Source organism: Lactuca saligna, chromosome 7 (assembly GCF_052625555.1).
Source record: "Lactuca saligna cultivar CGN05327 chromosome 7, ASM5262555v1, whole genome shotgun sequence".
NCBI lineage: Eukaryota > Viridiplantae > Streptophyta > Magnoliopsida > Asterales > Asteraceae > Lactuca > Lactuca saligna.
The window spans coordinates 181,305,989-181,326,951 of record NC_136423.1 but is presented as its reverse complement, the minus strand read 5'-3'; the positions used below and the strand labels follow the sequence as shown (position 1 = coordinate 181,326,951).

The following is a 20,963-nucleotide window of genomic DNA, read 5'->3' as shown; positions in this document are numbered from 1 at the left end:
TATGAAGGGGATAAGCTAGGGTTTTCAACAATGATTCTTCTTCTTCGTCGTTGATGTAGAATCCTTCTTCCTCGACACTAGGGTTTCGTAAAGAGGTGGCGGTCCGATTGCAGGAGCAGGGAGGCGCATAACAATGGCGGTGATGGTTTTGCTGCTTCATCCTTGTTTCCAATCTATCTCCCCTCCGATCGAAGATGAAGTATGGTGGAAGATTATGAAGGCAAGCGATGGTGAAATGGTTATGTTGATGAAGGTCAGGGCCTGAAGATGGGGGTGCATTGTCGGCATTCTCAAAGAGAGAGAGAAGAAGGATCGATTGTGAAGAGGGATCGATTTTTGAGAAAAAGGGGCACATGCATGATAGAGAGGGTCTTTCTTTTTTATTTTATTTTTAATCAGAAAAACATTTAAATAAATAAAAAAACAGAAAAGGGAAATACCAAGGGTAAATCCGTCATTCTAAATATTTTTAAATCAAATTGGACCAAAGTCACAACAAAATGAAAACTTTGGACCTGTGGTGCTAGTCAAAACTTTTTTGGACCAAAGTGGCAATTTTGAGCAAACCACAGGGACCATTTGTGCAGTTTAGTCTTAACTAAAAATTGAAACCACATTATGCATCATAAGGATTCGAGAAAATTACACGGATGGTCCCTATGGTTAGGGGTTACTTGCATGTTCAGTTCCTAAGAGGTACTTTTAACTCGGACTGTCCCCAAAACTTATATTTGTTACCCGTCTAGTCCCTAAACTAACTTGTTGTCTATTTTGTTGTTAAACTATAATGAAAAGACATATCTACCATTACTTTATATTTGATATAGAATTATTCTTAAACAAATAAAAACCAAATAAATCATATTCCACCCCAAAATATACCCTCACACTCCATAACCTAGAAATGACACTTCGTTGAAGGCGCCATCTCCGATATGTCTTCAATTTGGTTACTCTCATATCTCTTTCCCCTCCCTTTGTAATTTACTCCACCTTCAGCTCCCATGTGATCGAAACCGACCCTTTTCCAAAGCCATCCAACAACAACGATTGGGTTTCAACTTCTGTAAATTAGTTTTAAAATTCGATATCCTCCCATGGCCGTTCTTCACACCATTATCTATGATCACGACCCACAATCGGTAAGTGTTTAACCCATATAGTTTCATGGTTAATGTGTCTAATCACATCTCATTCATTCAGATTTTTATGGGGTTATCTACAGAAAAATCTTAACTTTTTTCAAAAGTTTCAAGAAAATCCTAAAAGTTTTTTTTTTGAATAAAAAAGTTCTAATATTTTGAAAAAAATAATATATTTTATCATTTGTTGTTCAAATATATATATATATATATATATATATATATATATATATATATATATATATATATATATATATATATATTGTTAATTTAGGCAAAAAAACATCAAAATATTAGGATTCTTCTTTTTAAAAAAAAAAAAAAAAACTTTTAGGATTTTATTGAAACTTTTGAAATAAATTTGGAACTTTTATGTAGATAACCCGATTTTTATCTCATATAAATTTATCGGTTACAGATTTTGACAGTTTTATTTTATTTTGCTTCTTTCAGTTAAAGTCTTGTTGTTTGCGGGTTAATAGTGTATTGATTTACCAAAATGGATTAGGAAAACATTTTCCAACTATTACAGTAGTATCTTATTTGATATGTGATGATTTAGGTAGTTTATGGTCAATTTTTATGGTTTTTGGTAGACGTTTATGCATGGTTTATGGTTTCTTATTGAGGTGATTATATAGTTGTTGGAGCACATATTACCATATCTAACATTTACCAAATGTTATGTTACTATTCTTAATTTCGTTTGAAAGAAATGGTCTGAGTGACATGGCCTTGAAAAAGAACGACACGGTTCAACCAATAGAACCATTTCTATATATACGCTTCTCATTTCCTATCTACGAAGATTTCCCTCTTGCAAAACTTATTCCTCTTATGTCTCTCTAAAATTCAACCATCAGAACCGTGCCTCACCATCGATGCTACCACCATCTAACATTCCGTCACCATATGACATGTAACAGTCGGTTGTGGCACAAATTAATTCATGCTTATTCTTATACATAAATAACTTAATCAAACTTTACGGAAAATAGTCTGTAATTATTTAAAGTGTATCTAAAATTATAGGGCAAATTAATTTCAATCGCAAAAAGATCTCAACTTATATCATATGATGCCCACCAAGTACATTGATGAAGAAATCCAACGTACTTGTGCTATAACCATGGTTTCCCCGTAATTTGATCTTCGGTCCCAAGTTTGCGTACGTGTACACACACACACACACACATATATATATATATATATATATATATATATATATATATATATATATATATATATATATATATATATATATATATATATATATATAACATTTTCCCTTAAAAATGACTTGCTTCATAAACATATTAATAATGTTACCACTTCATAAGTTATTGTGCGATATCTTAAAAGCACCAAGTTCCAAACATTTGTCTTAATTTCATGCTATAATCTCCGTTACTATGGAATTTGCTAGATAGGTTCATTAGGGTTTCACCATGCTAGAAAACAGGATAAATTTATTTACTAAAATATATAATTAATTATCATAAAATATATACATTTTTATTAGAGTTATGGTCATCAAATTAGTCAATGCCAAGTTGACACGGAAAAAAGTGGTAAGGTTCGCCACCCCAAGAAGAACCGGTCATTGAAAACTTCAAGATTGTAACCTTCTGATGGATAATGGAGTCTCAACAACAGCTTCGCCTGCGACACCGCAAATGGGCTAAGCGCAACGTTAACAAATCCAACACTTCTCATCATCACCTCCCATGATCGGAATCTTTCGTGTCTTTCTCTCCTATTCTCTCCCTCCACCGCCACTACGTCGACGATCTCTCTCCCGAACCACACTTGCTCCACCTCCATTCTCTCCCGACTGTTCGGCGGCAGCGTCGCCTCCAGTGAGTCAAAAACCTCTGTGTAATAGTGCAATGCCTCACCGAATCTAGAAAGAAACAACGGATGGTTATGGTTGGCCTCGTTTTCAGCTGTAGTAATCACTTTGGGGTTCATGGTTTTGATCTTTCTGAGTAACATAAAGAGGCTCTCTCGGTTTCTTAACATTCGGTGGAGGTAGAGCATGCAGTTTACCACTAAAATTTCACTGGGGAGGAGGATGACGGCGGAGAGGTGGTGGACAAGGTCGTCGACATTGTCTTCGTTTGGAACAAGGAGGGGGTGGAACCGAAAATTGAGACCGAGGGAGTGAGCGAAGTTGGAGAGACGATCGCCGGTTTTTCGGAGGTTATCGAGGTTGGAGCCGGTGGATGTGATGCGGAGAGTAGGAGTTGGAGGAGGGTAGCGGTCGGCGATGGCTTGCATTAACGGCGGCCACTGGACGCCGTGCATGATGTGGAAATCAAGTATGTGAATGTGTTGAGGATGATGTGATGAATCCATCGCTTCCAAGATAGCTTGATTAGCTGTGAGATGACTGAATCTAACAAATGGGGTTATTTGATTAAGTGAAAGATATGATGATTGAAGAGTTGCATCGTCATATCTATCACAATATCTAAAGAAATCATTACAACATAGCGGTGACGGATGGTGACGGAGGCGGAGGGAGAGAGCTTTAGTGAAATAGTGAACTAGTCGATCGGTGGAGTCGCCGTACGGAGAAGAGTTGGCGGAGAGGAAAGAAGTGAGGCGGTGAGCAGTGGAGAAGTCTGAACGGGAGATGAGTTGGGCGCAACATAAGAGGAGTTGACGAATGTCGATCTGCTGCCGGTGGTGGTGGTGATGGATCTACATGTAAGTATTGATATTGAGAGTGAGCGGATGAACCCAACATTTTTGACATAATATTGTTAAAAATCCTAAATTCCTTCACATTTGCATAAAAGACAAGGGACATAGATAATTGACAACGTAGGAGATGGAGTGACGCGACAAATTACATTCCCTGGCTTTTTATAAATAGATCTCCTATTTTTTTACAATATAAATGAAAGAAAAATAAACTTTTTTTAAGAAACCGTCAACCGTGTTTCAAACGACAAATGAACAAAGGTCTATCACATTACGTGTAAAAAAAATATAGATTCCACTTCTTTTATGATATTGATTGCAAATATATATAGACATGTTTATCAAATGGGAACTGATTTGTATTGTCCGGTAGTTAGTAGCAAATAACGGGTAATTCGATAGTTGGTAATTAATAACGTAATTTGTATTAAACATCCAATAACATTTTTATTACAAAAAAATTATTTAAGTTATTTATTTATAATTAGCTAAAAATCGAGAACACATTATGCATCATAATGATTGAAAAACTAATCTGTGATTAAAAAGTTTTTGACCGAACAATTTCCAAGCCATTTGCAATATTTCTTTTTTTTATTTAAATGCCCTAATGCTTAATTGGAGAGTGTTAGTAGAAAAATAACATGTTTTAAGATTACTAGTTTATAACCTGTATCCTAGATGGGGTCTGCATAATAAAACAATTTTAAAACTTAATAGATGTAATAATAGTTAAGAATAAATTCAAAAATAGTTAGTTTTTTTAGAAACTTGGATTTTTGAAACTGTATACTTGTTAATTTAAATTTAAAGAGTGCTTAAAATACCAACATACCTACACACAAACACAAATCATTTTTATGCTAATTATTTTAGGTTGACACTTAATTTCAAGTAACCCATTGAATCGGGCTAAAGACAAGGTAGAAAATCAACATTAGTATCCCTTCGTCATGAAGCTTTCAAAAGTTAGCGTTGAATATTAATTAATGAAATAAAAAATGATACTATCAGATAAGATAAGATTGAAATTAAAAATTTCTAATTCATAACTCTACAAATAATTGTTTGTACACAACATTTCGTTTCTCAAGTTTAATAATTAAATGCCAATAACAATTTACTAATGAACAAACACTTTGGATATTAAATCACTAAAAGAACAATCAAGGTTGAAATCTAGAAAGTATGAGAAACTATACCTATATAATCCTTGGTGAATCTACCGGCATCATGAATTCCATTGGACATTTCTCTTTTTTCATGGATACAGTCATTACATATATATAGATGCACACCTGTTATTCAAAAATAATTAATTAGAACATAGTATAATGGGAAAAAAATATATATAAAGAAAACATTCATACTCTTTAGGGATTTTCCGGCTTACCTATACTTTGTAGTGGTTAAAACCATTGTACTATTTTAAGTTTTAACCATTAAAAAAACTTTGTTTTGATAACCAGAAAAGAATGAAATACGTAAAACAGCATATTTTCACCTTTTACGAACGAAAGTTAACCTAATTGCAATGTCATTTTACTTATACAATCATGTAGAAGTATTCTTTTTAAGAGAATCTCTCTTCCCATAATATTAATGTGGAAATAAACATATTTGAGAATTATCAAATTTTCAGCAGATCGAATATATATAAATATGATTGCATCAATCTTTAATAACTTTAGTAAATTGTGAATATAAAAAGGTATGTTACCTCAAACTATTCTCCTTCATGATAAAGATCACCTTGTGAGGTGAATTTTGGTTTAGTTGATATTTGAAAAGCTACCTACACAAATAATTTCAAGATCCATGTATGTCAAAGGCTTTGAAAAAGACATGTTATGATTAAGCTACTTGTTTTTCTCCTTCTCAATATGAACCAAGAAAAGGAAGAAAGAAGAGAGTGTATTTGCTTACAAATTGAAGTATTTACCCTAGCTTCACATTCTCTTTGAAATCAAAGGATTCGGAATAGGTTAGATCAATACCCAGATCTATAAAATCAACACACATATATAGTTAAAAACACACACACACACACACACCGTTAAACACAAACATTCAGTAAATGGGCGAGAATGGAGAAAATGTAACACATACAAATAAACAGAAAGATGGAAAATGTACACAAGATCTCGCACAAAGATGGTTCACATACATAAAAACACATAGTTTAGTTTTTATTTCAAGCTACAGATACTGATTTACAGTCCACATAAGCCATAACCCATCAGGTACATAGATAAATGACAACAAATCCACATAAACAAAAAAAAAACATCAAGACATAACAATTGTGTTGAACTCATTAGAAGAATATGCAGGCAAAATTCCGTTCGTGCATTTCATCAAACACTTCCTGTTTACGTGAAGATATAGTTAAACACACACACACACACACACACACACCGTTAAACACAAACATTCAGTAAATGGGCGAGAATGGAGAAAATGCAACACATACAAATAAACAGAAAGATGGAAAATGTACACAAGATCATGCACAAAGATGCTTCACGTACGCAAAAACACATAGTTTAGTTTTTATTTCAAGCTGCAGATTATGATTTACAGTCCACACATCAGGTACATAGATAAATGACAACAAATCCACATAAACAAAAAAAACATCCATACATAACAATTGTGTTGAACTCATTAGAAGAATATGCAGGCAAGATTCCGTTCGTGCATTTCATCAAACACTTCTTGTTTACGTGAAGAAATAACCCAGCACATACCAGAAACCTAATAAGCAAGGATGTTTCCAGCAAGACGGTGAAGATTTTAAGGATTAGTGTCGTCATGAAGTTTCTTGTACAGTTGCACCAATATACAAATTAGAATGATAATGCCTGTAACTTTTCAAATGAACATTGTTCTTTATCAACCTTCTAGTAATACTATATTCCATTTAACAGACAAATTGGTAATTTTAACTCATAAAAACCAAGAATAAATACTAAGAAAGAAAAACCGACCGTTTATCCAGTTTTAAAGAGTCTGGTATTACCTTTTCGATTGAAAAAAAAAACTCACCATCCAGAACTCTAAATGTCAAAAGTGGGTGAAGAGAAAGGGGGTCGACAGGGGTGTGTTATTATTGTTCGTATCACGGAGTTGGAAAATTGGTATGTTGGAGATTAAACCAGATTATATAGGGAAAATAGAAATGGAGGTGTAACAACGGAGGTGTGAAGGTGGTTGGCGGTGGTGGAGTAAAAATTCAGATCTGATCAGATTCACCTCTTTAAGCGATTAATAGAAATGTGAAGTGATTTGAAATTAGATTTCAAACAAAAATATAAATCAATCTGTTTATCTCGTCAATTTGCAGATATAGAGGGATATCAGTGTGCAACTTACGACCACAATTTTGGAATGGGTTTGAAATTTGATTTTGATTGTCCACGTTTTATGGAGAGGAAGAAAATGGGTGAAGTTTGGACGGGAAAATAAGATGCAGGTGTATAAGAAATCGACACGTGGCAAATAAGGTCATAAGGAGAAGACACATGGCAAGTAGATGATTCTTTTATTAAGATAAGATTATATATATAATAAAAAGCAAATGCTATGTGAATAATAGCATACTTTTGATTTTATATAGTGGCTATAATACTTTAGCATATCATAAGGTTTGGTCTTACGTAGAAAAATAAAAAAATATTTATTCTAATAAATAAAACCTAAAAATATTACATATCCATTTTTTAGCATGTCCATTGGAAATTAGGAGTTTGGTAAATGTAATTAGAAATTACCACTACATCCACCACGAAGCAAAGATAATATTTACCAAGGTTCTAAATAACATAAGGCGTGACTTTTGGGTAATGTCAAATCTCAAGTTTTTTCGAGCCTTAGCGAGCCACATTGTTTGTAAAGCGTGACTTAAGGTGATAATTTTTTATATAATTCATATTTTTATATGTATTTTCAACTATTATTTAGTTTTTTACACATATATAAATCAATGTGGGGTTTGGTAAACCTTGACGGTACATACAAGCCTTAGAGCCTTCACATGCCATGACGGAGCCGTGACGAGCTTTTTAAAACATTGATATTTTCTAATTTATAATAAATATTAATCTATTCTTTTTGTAATATAAACATTTTGAAAATATTTTTACCCGCAAAGTTCAAATATTTTACCAAATGATGATATCTTTTGCCAAAAAAAAAAATCTTTTTATTATTTAATTTTTTTAGCATAGTCCATTAGAAAACCATGTGGATGAACTAGAAATAAATAATTATTTTTATAATAATAGCCTACAATTTTATAAATTTTATAAAATAAATAATTATTTTGTAATATATGAATTTTGCAGAATAATTATTTTTATAATAATAGCCTACAATTTTGGTTATATATATATATATATATATATATATATATATATATATATATATATATATATATATATGTTCTAAGTAAAACAAAAAACCCTAAAAAAATCTAAAAATCATAAAATGCTTAAAAAAAATACTTAGAGATAACAAATCTTTTTTTTTTTTTTTTTATATTCTTCAAAAAATCGCAACTTTTTATATAAATTCGATGAGTTTTTTTTGAAAAAAAAAACAAAAACTAAAAAATTAAAAAATAATAAAAGAATAAAAAAATATCAATTTAAAAAAAATCAGCAAATTTATAAAAAAAAAAAAGTTGCGATTTTTAAGAATATAAAATCAAAAAAAAAAAAAAAAAGATTTGTGATCTTTATATATTTTTTATGATTTTTAGAGTTTTTTTAGGGTGTTTTTGGTTTCCAGATAACTCTTATATATATATATATATATATATATATATATATATATATATATATATATATATATATATATATATATATATATATATATATATATATATATATATATATATATATATATAAAAGACGATCTAATTTTGTGAGACCGTAAGATGCAATCTTAGTCACTCATTTAGTAGATAAAAAAACATTTTTAAAATGCAAAATAATTGAAATTTTTCGAAATTTTTTTTTTTCAAATATTGTTTTCGAAATTTATATTTTCCAAAAAAAAAATAAATAAATAAATAAATAAAATACATTTTTGTACATATTCTACTAAAATATTAGAATATTCAACATATCTGAAAATGTAGTAGAATATTTTAACATTTTAAAAATCACATTAGAATATTTACAGTGTAATATTCTATTAGAATATTTCATGTATTTAAAAAAAACGGTAATTTTTTTAGGTAATTAAAGTTCCGAAAATAATAATTAAAAAAATGAATTTTTTTTATTTTTCTTTTTATTTTGCATTTTAAAATTATTTTTAGATTTGGTGTCACGGCTTCACAAAAGTAGCATGGTCTCAAATGAACCTATATATATATATATATATATATATATATATATATATATATATATATATATATATATATATATATATATATATTGTAACACGCATAAAATCATATCAAATTAAAACTTTTTCAACACACTTAAAAACCATTTAACCATTACATAATTTGTTTTCAAAATAATAATCATCATAAAACATAGCAGCAGGAGGAGTAGTACGATCTGGCCTTCGCCACCAGTATAACCACAACATATAACAAATACAAAACAACATGCATAATGAGCCTTCAGCCGGACTGGACCTCTTCGCAAGGCCTACAGCCTATCTGGACCGCTCCCAAGCCTTCAGCATGACTAGACCGCCTCTCAGGGCCTACAACCTATTCGGACCGCTCACCGGGTATGTTGGCCTACAGCACAAAGCAGGACCGCCTCAACCTAACCCTCAATCAAACAAACACGTGCACATAAATATCACACGCTAGCTCATATCATATAACAGTCAATATATCATAAATCATAGCAACATCCCAAAGACTGAAATACAAACCTAACCGGTCACTAACATAACATCATTCTATAATCAGGACACTGACCTAACTAGGTCACTAACATAAGCATAACATCATCCTAACTACCGGGATGTAAACCAATAACATAATCATGCCATAATCTGTATAAAATCATAAAGGGCCGACCTTGGTGCCTTAGACCATATTGATATAGTTAGGATAACTCACTTCGCAACTGTCAACTCGTAAGATAAGCTCAAACTCTCGGGTCACTGCCACAAACTCCACCACTTATATTCATTGTAAACCATACTTGTAAATTTCTAATTTCCCAAAGTGTCCCCAGAAGTCAACTGGTCAACCCTTGGTCAAAGTCAAAGTCAAAGTCAAAAGTTAACTGTCAAGGTCAACAGTCCATGTTGACCTCAACTTGTCGAGTGCCCTCAGCTACTCGTCGAGTTCTATGCATAACTCACTAACTCGCCGAGTCACTAGAGTGATTCGTCGAGTTTCTAAGGTTTGCGGTCGTAAGCTCCATGGCCGACTCTTCGACTTCCCCTTGCAACTCGCCAAGTTCATATATGTCCAACAGTTGGGAAGACCCCATCCGACTAGCCGAGTCACTCATCCGATTCGCCGAGTTCATGACAATCTTCATCGGACTCGCCGAGTCGACAATGTCACTCGTCGAGTCCCTCCAGTCCTTCATCCATACAGATGTTTTTTAACCCATGCAAAGGCTCCATATTGAAGATCCAACTTCCCAAGGCATGCTTATCACGTAAAGTTGCAAACTTTACGTGCATGTAATGCTCTAAAGCCTCAAAATGACAAAAGTAAGCTTGGAAAGAAATCTTGCACTTGAGGGAAGGCTCATTCTTGCCAAAACTGATAACTTTATGGATCTAGAGGCCAAAGGGAGTCCAGATATGAAGTTGCAACTTCAGATCTTGACTCAAACACAAGAAACCTTTCCTAAAACTCATCCAAAAGATATTAAAGATGAAATGAGCCAAGGAGACAGCCTAATACCTTCAAGAGAGTGCCAACTGGAGTAGATCTTTGCTTCCTATGAGTTCCTAGCTTCAATTTACTTGTTTCCCCAAGTGTTTCCTCACCAAGATCCCTCTTCCAAGCTTTAACATACCAAAGAAACACACACACACACGATTTAGGGTTTAAGGGTGCCAAGGAGCTGTAAAGGAGTGGCTGGGGGAGGCCAATGATCATTTAAATAGGATGCAATACCCCAGAATTTAGGATTTCATCTACCAGCTCGTACTCGTCGAGTCTCTTCTTGGACTCGGCGAGTAGGTCACTAAAACATGTGGACCAACCCGCTGCTACTCGACGAGTAGGGCAACCAACTCGTCGAGTAGACATTGAAATCAAGAAAATTCTTATATAAATCAATACCTAAGAATTGGGGCGTTATATATATATATATATATATATATATATATATATATATATATATATATATATATATATATATATATATATATATATATTCGCCCAAGACGACTTCTACAAAAAATATTTATGATGTGACTAAAATATACTTTTAACAAATGCATGTAATATACTGTTACACCTATGACGATGCAACCAAAAAGGGAAAAATAAATCCCATAAGAGGAGTAGTGCTATGTGGAAATTCAATGTTCTCTCACTCATTTACAACTAGGTTTCATTTTAACATATCTTTTTCAAAATTCAAATCAGGTATATAATTCTAATTTTTATATTTCAACTTAAACTAATAGTTCGGTTCCGTTTTCCATGATAACCAAAACCGAACCATATATAATAGGTTATAATGATTTGGTTATTTTGGTTTGGTTTGATTTTTCGGTTATTTTGTTCATTCCTACTACTTTCTGATTTGTACCAAAATGTCATTAAACGTTTCGAAACTTAAATTTGTACGCCCAAAATATGCTAACGTGTGAAAATAACAACAATATTGTCGTTTTATACGATATAAGGTTTTTTTTGTAATTTTTATAATGTTTTTGGCCTAACAGTAAGCAACAACTTTTTTATTTGAGAATCATAGGTTCAAGTCTCATTTAAAACATTTGAAACATAAATGATAATAGTTAGGAGTTTAATATTAGAAAAAAAAATTGAAACGAAAGTCCATCGATATAAATATATGGGAAATGTTAAAAAGTTCAAACTTAAAATTTTTAAATTGGGTTCATATGCCAATATGCCATGGCCCATGGGACATGGTGTGTGCTTACGTGCATAGTCCGTCAAACTCAAAACTCAAAAGGCAGATCATTTTTTGGGCTCAATTTGACTTAATTTATGGTCATTTTCACCGATTCTATTACGGTTTTCTATGCATTATTATTATTATTATTATTATTATTATTATTATTATTATTATTATTATTGTCATATTTTTAGTGATAATGGAGTTAAGAGTTTAACAATATTTGGTTTTTGTATAAAAAATATCACTTTTTTTTTACATGTATTACCAACAATCTTTCTAGATTGTACACTTATTAGCAATAATCTTTATAAATTGCACAAAAGGAGCATTTGTCCCAAATCATAGTCTACTTCAACCCTCTTAAAGCTTCTTTTAAGGAAGCATATTTCAATACCATGCGTCTCAAGGAGTTCATAGATTCATATCTTTTCTTGAATAATTGCTTACGGATAACGGATATGTGTTTTGATGTATATTAGTTTCTTGGACTTCGAACATCAAAAGATGGGTTGAGAGGACTAAAAGATTGTGTTTTTGATGTTCCATGCCTTCGAATATTTTGTTACATAATCATATATCTTGACAATTTAAACATTTTTCAAAGTTAACGACTTGATCTTTTGAAACGTCACATGGTTTAGAAAGTTTCCAAATCTTTAATGGCTTTAACGAAAAACTTTTTCAATAATCACTTATCCAAAGCAAATAGAGAAGCTATATTGATTTTTATCCAACTTTCATTAAAATATAACCAATAGTCCAATATCTTTAGCTAAAATGAGTCATTATTGTCGCATCGAATAACATAGTGACCTTAAATCTAAACCAACATCTAATCTTATTCAATAAAATATCACATAAACAACAAAAATCTCATCCTATTAAATACGATTCACCACATATACTCATCATATTTCTATACACAGAATAAATCCGTATCTTTAACAATACAACGATTGATCCAAATCTGTTACAACTTTGCACAGAATCAGAAAAATTCAAACCCAAAAACAAAACAAAGAATTACACCAACCAACACTACTCTGACCAATTCTCACCCCTACAGATCGTATCATCATAAAAATCTACACCTGTCCCTACTGTTCTTATTAATTAAACCTCAAAATAAATATATCACATTAAAAAAGATTCGGGTTTCAATTCAAAATCAAATCTTGATAACAGACTTTCTCGAATTGCTTGATCTTTTATCACCAGACAAGAACCGTGGGATACTCACCAAACTATTGACACGTGTCACACCTTCAAGTGCCGACCATTCTTCATCTTCAGTACTCGATATGCACTCTGCTAAGCTCCTTTTAGATCCCCCAACACCATTTTCAATTGGCTTATTGTTTTCTGGTTCAACATATGGCTCAATCTCACTCGACTCTTTAACATTCACCAAATCATGTGTAACACGATTACTAATATCTTCTTCTTTTTGTTCTTTTTGTTCTTCTATGGGTGCAATTGACATGGGTTTCGGGTCAAGAAATAGACATACAACAGCACAATCGTCGTTTTTGGATGTCGGGTATTTGAGCCGCCAAGCCCTTGTGGCACAGTCAACAAGGGCCCGGGCAGCCGTTGACCGACTTGGGGCAGCAGCCACAACGTCGATAGCTTCTTTATTCGAGAGAACATCCCAAACCTTTTTCAAAATTAAGAAAAAAATGAAAAAAGAAAAAATTGAGTATTGATGCGTGTCTAGATAAAGTTGATGAATATTGTGAAATTTGTTGTTTTATGCAACACTTTATCCAGACAGACAGACCGACAAACATCATTACTCATTCAATCCGTTTACCCATACAGGCATAATGAAAGATAAAGGAAAGAAATGATACCCCGTCAGACGCGAGAAGGACAAATTTGTCTTTTTCGGTGATATGGTGGTAATAAATATCCGGGGTGGAGATTAAACCGAAGTCTTTTAGACAGAAGTCACCGAAAGCTCTAGCCATTGCTAAACCGGGTGAATCACTATTCGGTAACCACACGCGTGCGACTTCTGGCTCATCTTGTAACGCAAAAACACGCCCTTTAAACTGTTGAATCCTAGCTGCTTCTCCTGAAATGATATATATTATATAATTTTTGTACATCAAATTAAGGTTAAATACATGGAACATTAATCTACTTATAAATTATGAGTGATTGTGGAATAGATATGGACTTCCAAGAAAGCCTAAAACTTTTTTTATAAATTACGAGAGAGAAATAGAGAGTTACTTGGGAGATTCGGTTTTAAATCGACGGTCAATTGAACAGCAACTAAACCATTGTTGTTATCTTTAGTTGCCAAAACCGCTCTCGAGTCACCAAGATTTCCTATTATAAGATCTTGAGCCTGAAACAATGAAACCTTTATTGCAAATATTGTCTATTTCAACCATTTATACAGAACAAGACGACAGAACAGAACAGACTGTATTGTATTTGACAAAATTTGCACTTTTTTGTCTCGCCTGAAAGGGTTAGATAGGAATTCTTCTATGCAAAAAGACGTAAATGTCCTCCATAAAATATATATGTCCGAAAAAACATGTCCAAATCATATAGTGTCCCATGTAACAAAAAGTACCTGTTTGATCAAAGCAACAGCAGTTGTTCCACTACAGAAACAATCAATAGATGGATGTGTCTTGAGTTCCATATCCATTAACCTAAAAGCTTTCAAAATCGACTTTTTAAGTGGAAGATGCTTTTCAGGAACTCGTTCTTTCTCACCATTACCAAACTCCAATTCTTCACACCATTTTTCTTCTTCTTCCTCCTCTTCTTCTTCCTCATTACCATTTTTGTTCTCACTATCAGAACCAGTCGTCCAGTGAGTAGACAACAAAACGGGAAGAGAATCCCTAACTTTCCTAGCGACCATATGTCCGTATGGGCCATGCCCATCGAATACTCCACAAAACACCGCTTCATTTGTCGAACAGAAGTTCTGATTCACAAAAAAATAAATAAATAAATAAATAAATAAATTTTTACTGTTTTAGATAGAATTTGAGTCGCATTAATTGCCACAAGTTGTCCCTGATTCAAGTAATTTCTAACCTAAACTGCTAACCCGTTTCAATTTGAAAGATTTCAATACAAAATCGTGTGTGTGGAGTGTGTGATGGTGATAATGGATTACAGCAAACCTCCCAAACGATCATGGCGTCTTGATTTGTGCCTTTCTTGCCCTGTTGCGTGTATAAACTGGCGACGCTACTGGACCCATTACCGAACAGCCTACCGGGAACCTGGTGGAGGGCACGTTCCTCCGCCGCAGCACTCCTGCTGCCGCCGCCGCCACCGAACTTGAGCTTTAAATCAGTGGATTTAAGATTGATCTTTCTACCACTCTTGGACTTCCACCGTCTATCATTTTCATCATCTTTGTCACCGTTGCCACCTTTTCTATGTCTCCGGCCGCTGCCGGTGGTGGAATAACACGTACCCATTTGCGGAAAGTTACAGAGGTGAAATCTTTTTTTGTTGGAAATTGGAATCGTAATTTTTAGATGGGGGTTCTCTTATTACATCAATCAATAAGAACAGTGAGGTGACATCTGAAAGAAAACAAATTTGGATCTACAACAAGCCTCCAAAAAGACAACTTTTACACCCTTGAATACAGATGAACAACTAGAAAAGAGGGTGTGCGTGTGTGTAATTATCAAATAAAAGTTCGTTTAAAGTTTAAAGTAGGTGGATAGAAGCCATTCCGATCAGTCCGCCCTACGAGCTCTACCAAGATTTCATTTCACTCAATTAAATATAATATTTTTGTACTTTTGAAAGAAAAAACATAAATGAATCTTTAGCTTGTTAAAAAAAATGCATAAAACTATATAGTGTTTTTTCTGACAAAATACAAAAAGTATCAAGTTTTTAAGCATTTTAATAGACTAAGAAAGATGATGCAAAAAGAATTTGAAAGATTCCTTTTATGTTGATGATAGTGTTTGTTCCTTTTGCCAACATTGGCGGACCACGAAGGATAAATTACATTTGGTGTTGGTTTGACTACAAGTGGGACGATTAAGGCTGGTTGAAGTGGTGATAGAAATTGTCGGGCTCCAAATCAGTTTGGCATATTTTTGCCGTTGGAAAGGGCTGTTGTTTGCCATGGCAAATAAAGGAAAAATGAGAGGAGAGAAAGTGTGGCAAGAGATGGGTTGCAAAGCTCCGGCCCTGTTTGATAGTTGCTAACTGAGAAAGTGCTAATTTAGAAATATCTGTCTGAGTAAGAAATTCTGGTTGAGTAAGAAATTATGTTGTTTGATTGTACATCTGATTGGATGTGCTGACTGATGTAAAATAACTATTTTACCCTGATGCTGACACACTATTCGTTTTTATGCAATTTAATAATAATAATAATAATAATAATAATAATAATAATAAATATGATGATAATAATAACGAAAACAATAATAAAAATAATAATAATAACCACTACACATTATATAAACCATTTGAGCAAATATAACAAAAATAACCTTCTAGCATAGTGGAAAAGATATGGGTCCTTGAATGTAAGGTCATTAGTTCAATCCTCATTGTTTTCTTTCTTTTTTCTTTTGCTGTGCATTGCCCTTTTAAGGGTAGAATTGTCTTATTTTCAGTCAGCAATGTGTATTAATCTGACTGGGTAAGCAACTTGAGCCAGCTATCTTACCGAGAAAGACACAAATCAAACAAAAATTGTCTGACTCGACCCAATCAGAAGGGTTTCAAACACACCCTCCATGCCACACATGAGGCACTGTGTTTGTCATGCCACATAAATGTTTGTTGAGCTTCACTCACTAGAGCCTAACGCCTATTGTTTTACTACATTCTTGGAATAACATATTGTCAAAAGGTTAATGTGTGTTCGACATACAACTTTTGAAAGTTTTTAGCATTTAACTTTTAGTTTTTAAGAAAAAACTCGGGGAAAAAAAAGTTTCGTTCGGCAGTAGAAGCTTCTAATTTTTAGCTAAAACAAAAAAACTCCAAAATCCAAAATTTATTTCGAATAACGTTTAATTGTTTGCAGAAGCTATGTGTCGAACACTTATATACAAATAAAAGCTACACTTTCCATCTTCTAGCTACCATCTACTAACTTCCAAATATCAGCTACTAACTTCCAACTTACATCTTGTTTTGTCGAACACATCCTAATTGTTTGTAGTAGTCTGATGGCAGTTAGGCTTGAAGACGTACACAACATACACTTCTCATATAGGAGTGTATGAGATCCCCTAAAGACATACACAACATATACTTCTCATATAGGAATGTACGGGAGCTCCACAGTATGGACATATTTTCTTATTCTTGGTTTTCTTGTATATAGGTTCGACCCAATAGTTAATATGGATTTGGTTATAAGTATCTGTAGTTAGGGATTTCAATATATCACTTTTGTAAACATTCGAGTAATAGAAGATTTACCCGCTTCCAGTCTATGGACATAGTACGTTGATCAAACCACCTAAATTATTTTGTGTCGTTTTTTCTCTAGGGGGTGTTTGGTACGGGGAAATAAATTGTAACGACCCGTTCCCGGTATGTTAATAAATTGTTAATTGTCCAAGTTTTCAAGAGGGACTCGGCGAGTTCTAGCCTGACTCGCCGAGTTGGGTCGCGTATTTTGTGCACGCGGGAGCCGGGGACTCGGCGAGTCCATATCCCGGACTCGGCGAGTCCGTCCGTCTGGGTGAAACCCTAAATCCCCGGGTTTGCCCACTATTTAAACCACATTATAGCCTCATTCTCGCCACTTTCACCCTGAGAACACAGTGAGAGAACCCTAATCCTCCCTTGAGAGCTTATAAGTGATTTAGTGCCATTTTTGTGAAGGTGTGAAGAAGGAGAAGAAGAAAGAAGCAAGGAAACGAGTTGTAGTGCAAAGATCCAAGGGCAAATCTGAGTTTATTGAGGTATTTTCGGAGTTCCCTTCGTGTTATATGCTTTAAACTTCCATTAGAGCTCTTCTAAGAGCTATTTGATGTTTGTTCCAAGCATTATGTTTGCATGAATGTCTTAATAAGTCGAAATACCCTTGGATCTGAATGTTGGGGTGCTGTAGAGCCCAGATCTACTGTCTTTTTGGAGTTACATTGCATATTAGCCATGGATCTACTCATTTTGTGCATCTTTTAGCCTTATTTCCCTTATTCTTGAGGTTGTGCACGTAAAGTTGGAAACTTTACGTGGTAAAACAGCTTATTGGACCCAGATCTATCATTTGCATGTGTTGGATTCAAGAGAAATCGAGTAAAAACTAGCTGCATGGCAGCGACTCGGCGAGTCGGGATGAGCGACTCGGCGAGTCGGGCCGCGAGTCCCCGATTCCTTCGTTTTTAGCAGTGCCGAGTGCACCCAGTGAGTTAGAGAGTGGACTCAGCGAGTTGAGGGTAGACTCAGTGATGGAGGGACTCGACGAGTTGTTCATACAACTCGGCGAGTCCAAGGCAATCTCCTTAGGATCAAGAACAACTCGTCGAGTCTGTTCATCCGACTCGGCGAGTCGTATGAAGATTGTCTGAGTTCTTGGATCAAGAGGGTACTCGTCGAGTCGATGCTACACTCGACGAGTCGCAGTGGGTATGAGTTGGAAGTGAGAGTGAGACTCGGCGAGTTGGGCGGCCCAACTCGGCGAGTCAGCCCCAAAAGTAAGTTGACTTTGACCAAGGGTAAAAGAGTCATTTTACCCCAAGTGCAGTGTTTAGTATTTGATTGAGTGTGTTTATGGACTTGTAGCCGAGGAGATTCAGGAGCAGCAGCCGTTAGCTTTCAGAGACACACACTCAGCCGCCAGTTTACGAGGTGAGTTTCCTTCCAATAGGGACGGGTCTAAGGCCACAATGCCGGCCCGTCCAGTTAGCAGTAGTTTCCGGACTTGATCCGATGCAGTAGTTAGTATGTTTGATGCCTTCGTGGCTCAGACAGGATTTGTGAGCTATGTTTTAAGTGTTATGTATCATGTGTTCCGGGCTACGGCCCGATGTAGTATGCAGTATATGTGTTCATGCTAGTTGTTATGATATGTTATGCTATGCTCAGTTCCGGACTTCGGTCCGATGCAGTTAGTTCCGGACTTCGGTCCGATGCAGCCAGTTCCGGACTTCGGTCCGATGCAGTTAGTTCCGGACTTGGGTCCGATGCAGGGGACAAGGTCCCAGTCAGTTCCGGACTTCAGTCCGATGCAGTTTCCGGGCTTGTCCCGATGCAGTGGGCAAGGCCCGATATGTGTTTATATGATATTGTTATTGTATGGTATGTGGTATTTTGGGGGAGCTCACTAAGCTTCGTGCTTACAGTTTCAGTTTTGGTTTCAGGTACTTCCGCAAGCAAAGGGAAGAGCTCGGGATGACGGCATCGCACACACCACCGCCTCAGCTTTAGCCTGGGATTGATTTAGTTGTTTGATTTGATGTAGTATGATACAGTTTCCGCACAGTATTTTATTATGCTTTGGAATACATCACGCATGGTTTTATTATATGATACTCTGATTACAGTTTTGATTATATTAAAAAAAAAAAAATGGGTCGTTTCATAAATGCAGGGAAAAAGAATTGATTCATTTTCTCTTGTTTGGTTAATAAAAAAAAAGTAAGGAATTGTGAAATAAATCAATTCCTTTTCCATCAAATCCATTCTCTATTTTTAAAAGAGAAAAGAGAGAAATGGCGTGATCGAGAATCAAAAGAAAAAATGCGGAGAAATCAAATTACCCCACATTCGAACCTCACTACCTCCAAGCGATCAAGATTTTTCAAACTTAGCTGCTAGATTTTCATGTAATCGGCCCATGTAAGTGATCAAAACCAATCATTTTTTCCCTACATATGTCGATACATAGGATCAAAGTCAGCAGTCTAGGATCGAAGTCACGACTGTATAGGATCGAAGCCAATATTGTTTCTCCATTCACACATTATTTGTAGCTTCTTCTTGGACGATTTTGGCACTATCCTCTTCCAATTCAAGGTGTGATTGTTAATCTTGATATCAATTCTTCCAATTAAAAATCCAGTTTTTTGAATTGTGTTAAAATCTTTCCAAGATCGATTCTTAAAACATGTTTGAATTATATTTTTGATGTTAAAATATGGTAACATTGTTAACAGTACAATGGAAAATGTTTTTAGTAATAATTAATATTAAAATAAAAAAAATAAAATAAAAACAAAAGGTGCATAATTTTACTAATTAAGATGTACATCATAATGCATTTTTATAAAAAATCTTGTTTGAAGATAAATAAACAAGGTAAAAAATACTCATTTCCATTTCATTGATTAATACAATCAAACAAGTGAAATGATTCTCAAAAATATTTCTCTAATGGATTCTCAGTTGTACCAAAACAGGGGAATCAATTCTACCAAACAGGGGAATCAATTATCTTTCTTCAGCTTAATTATCTTTCTCTGCATTTCCATTATCTGCAGCAATTTCATTTCTTTGTACCAAACGCACTCTTAATTTCTTTGATTGCTTACTTACAAAAGGTATATAGTTCTAAACCTAAAATGACCAAACTATTGGTGGTGTTTCAGAATTTACTCTCAACATAATGGACCAATAAGGAAGCTTGATGTGGGTCGTCCGGATATTACAATCTATCTTTAGACAACACTCGCTCTCGTATAAGATGAGTTCATTGAGACCTAACTTATCTTTTGTTAGACAACACTCACTCTCTTATAAGATGAGTTCATTAAGACCTAAATTTAAGATCTATTGAGAAAAACCACTTGGGTTGTAGTGATTTGATAAGACATGCGGAAAATATGGTGTGTAACATATTGATTCGTGTTTAAATCCTAGCACTACTCGACATATATGGCAATAAATGCTTGCATGCACTGACTCCATGACATAAGGTATAGCCTCATGTTTGAAGCGGGTGAGTAGTCGATGCGCAAAAGTTGGTCTGAGAATCCTCGTTAGGAAGGTTCCCTTTCCGAATAAAAATATCAATTGAGAAATGGAGAAACATGCATATAAAATTTACATATGT

The 20,963-nt window shown here is 34.3% G+C and overlaps 1 protein-coding gene and 1 pseudogene across 1 annotated transcript; both read right to left on the bottom strand.

Moving 5' to 3' along the window:
• Window positions 1-2,684: 2,684 nt before the first annotated feature.
• On the bottom strand, window positions 2,685-5,270 carry LOC145007520 (scarecrow-like protein 18 pseudogene; annotated as a pseudogene).
• Window positions 5,271-12,799: 7,529 nt separating this feature from the next.
• LOC145004831 (putative protein phosphatase 2C 6) lies at window positions 12,800-15,766 on the bottom strand. The gene is made up of 5 exons (XM_078963838.1): window positions 15,097-15,766; window positions 14,532-14,894; window positions 14,180-14,297; window positions 13,795-14,018; window positions 12,800-13,598 (listed from the first exon to the last, which is right to left on the bottom strand). The coding sequence occupies exons 1-5, from the start codon at window positions 15,397-15,399 to the stop codon at window positions 13,110-13,112; spliced, it is 1,497 nt and encodes a 498-aa protein (XP_078819964.1). The 5' UTR covers window positions 15,400-15,766; the 3' UTR covers window positions 12,800-13,109.
• Between the last annotated feature and the right edge of the window lie 5,197 nt (window positions 15,767-20,963).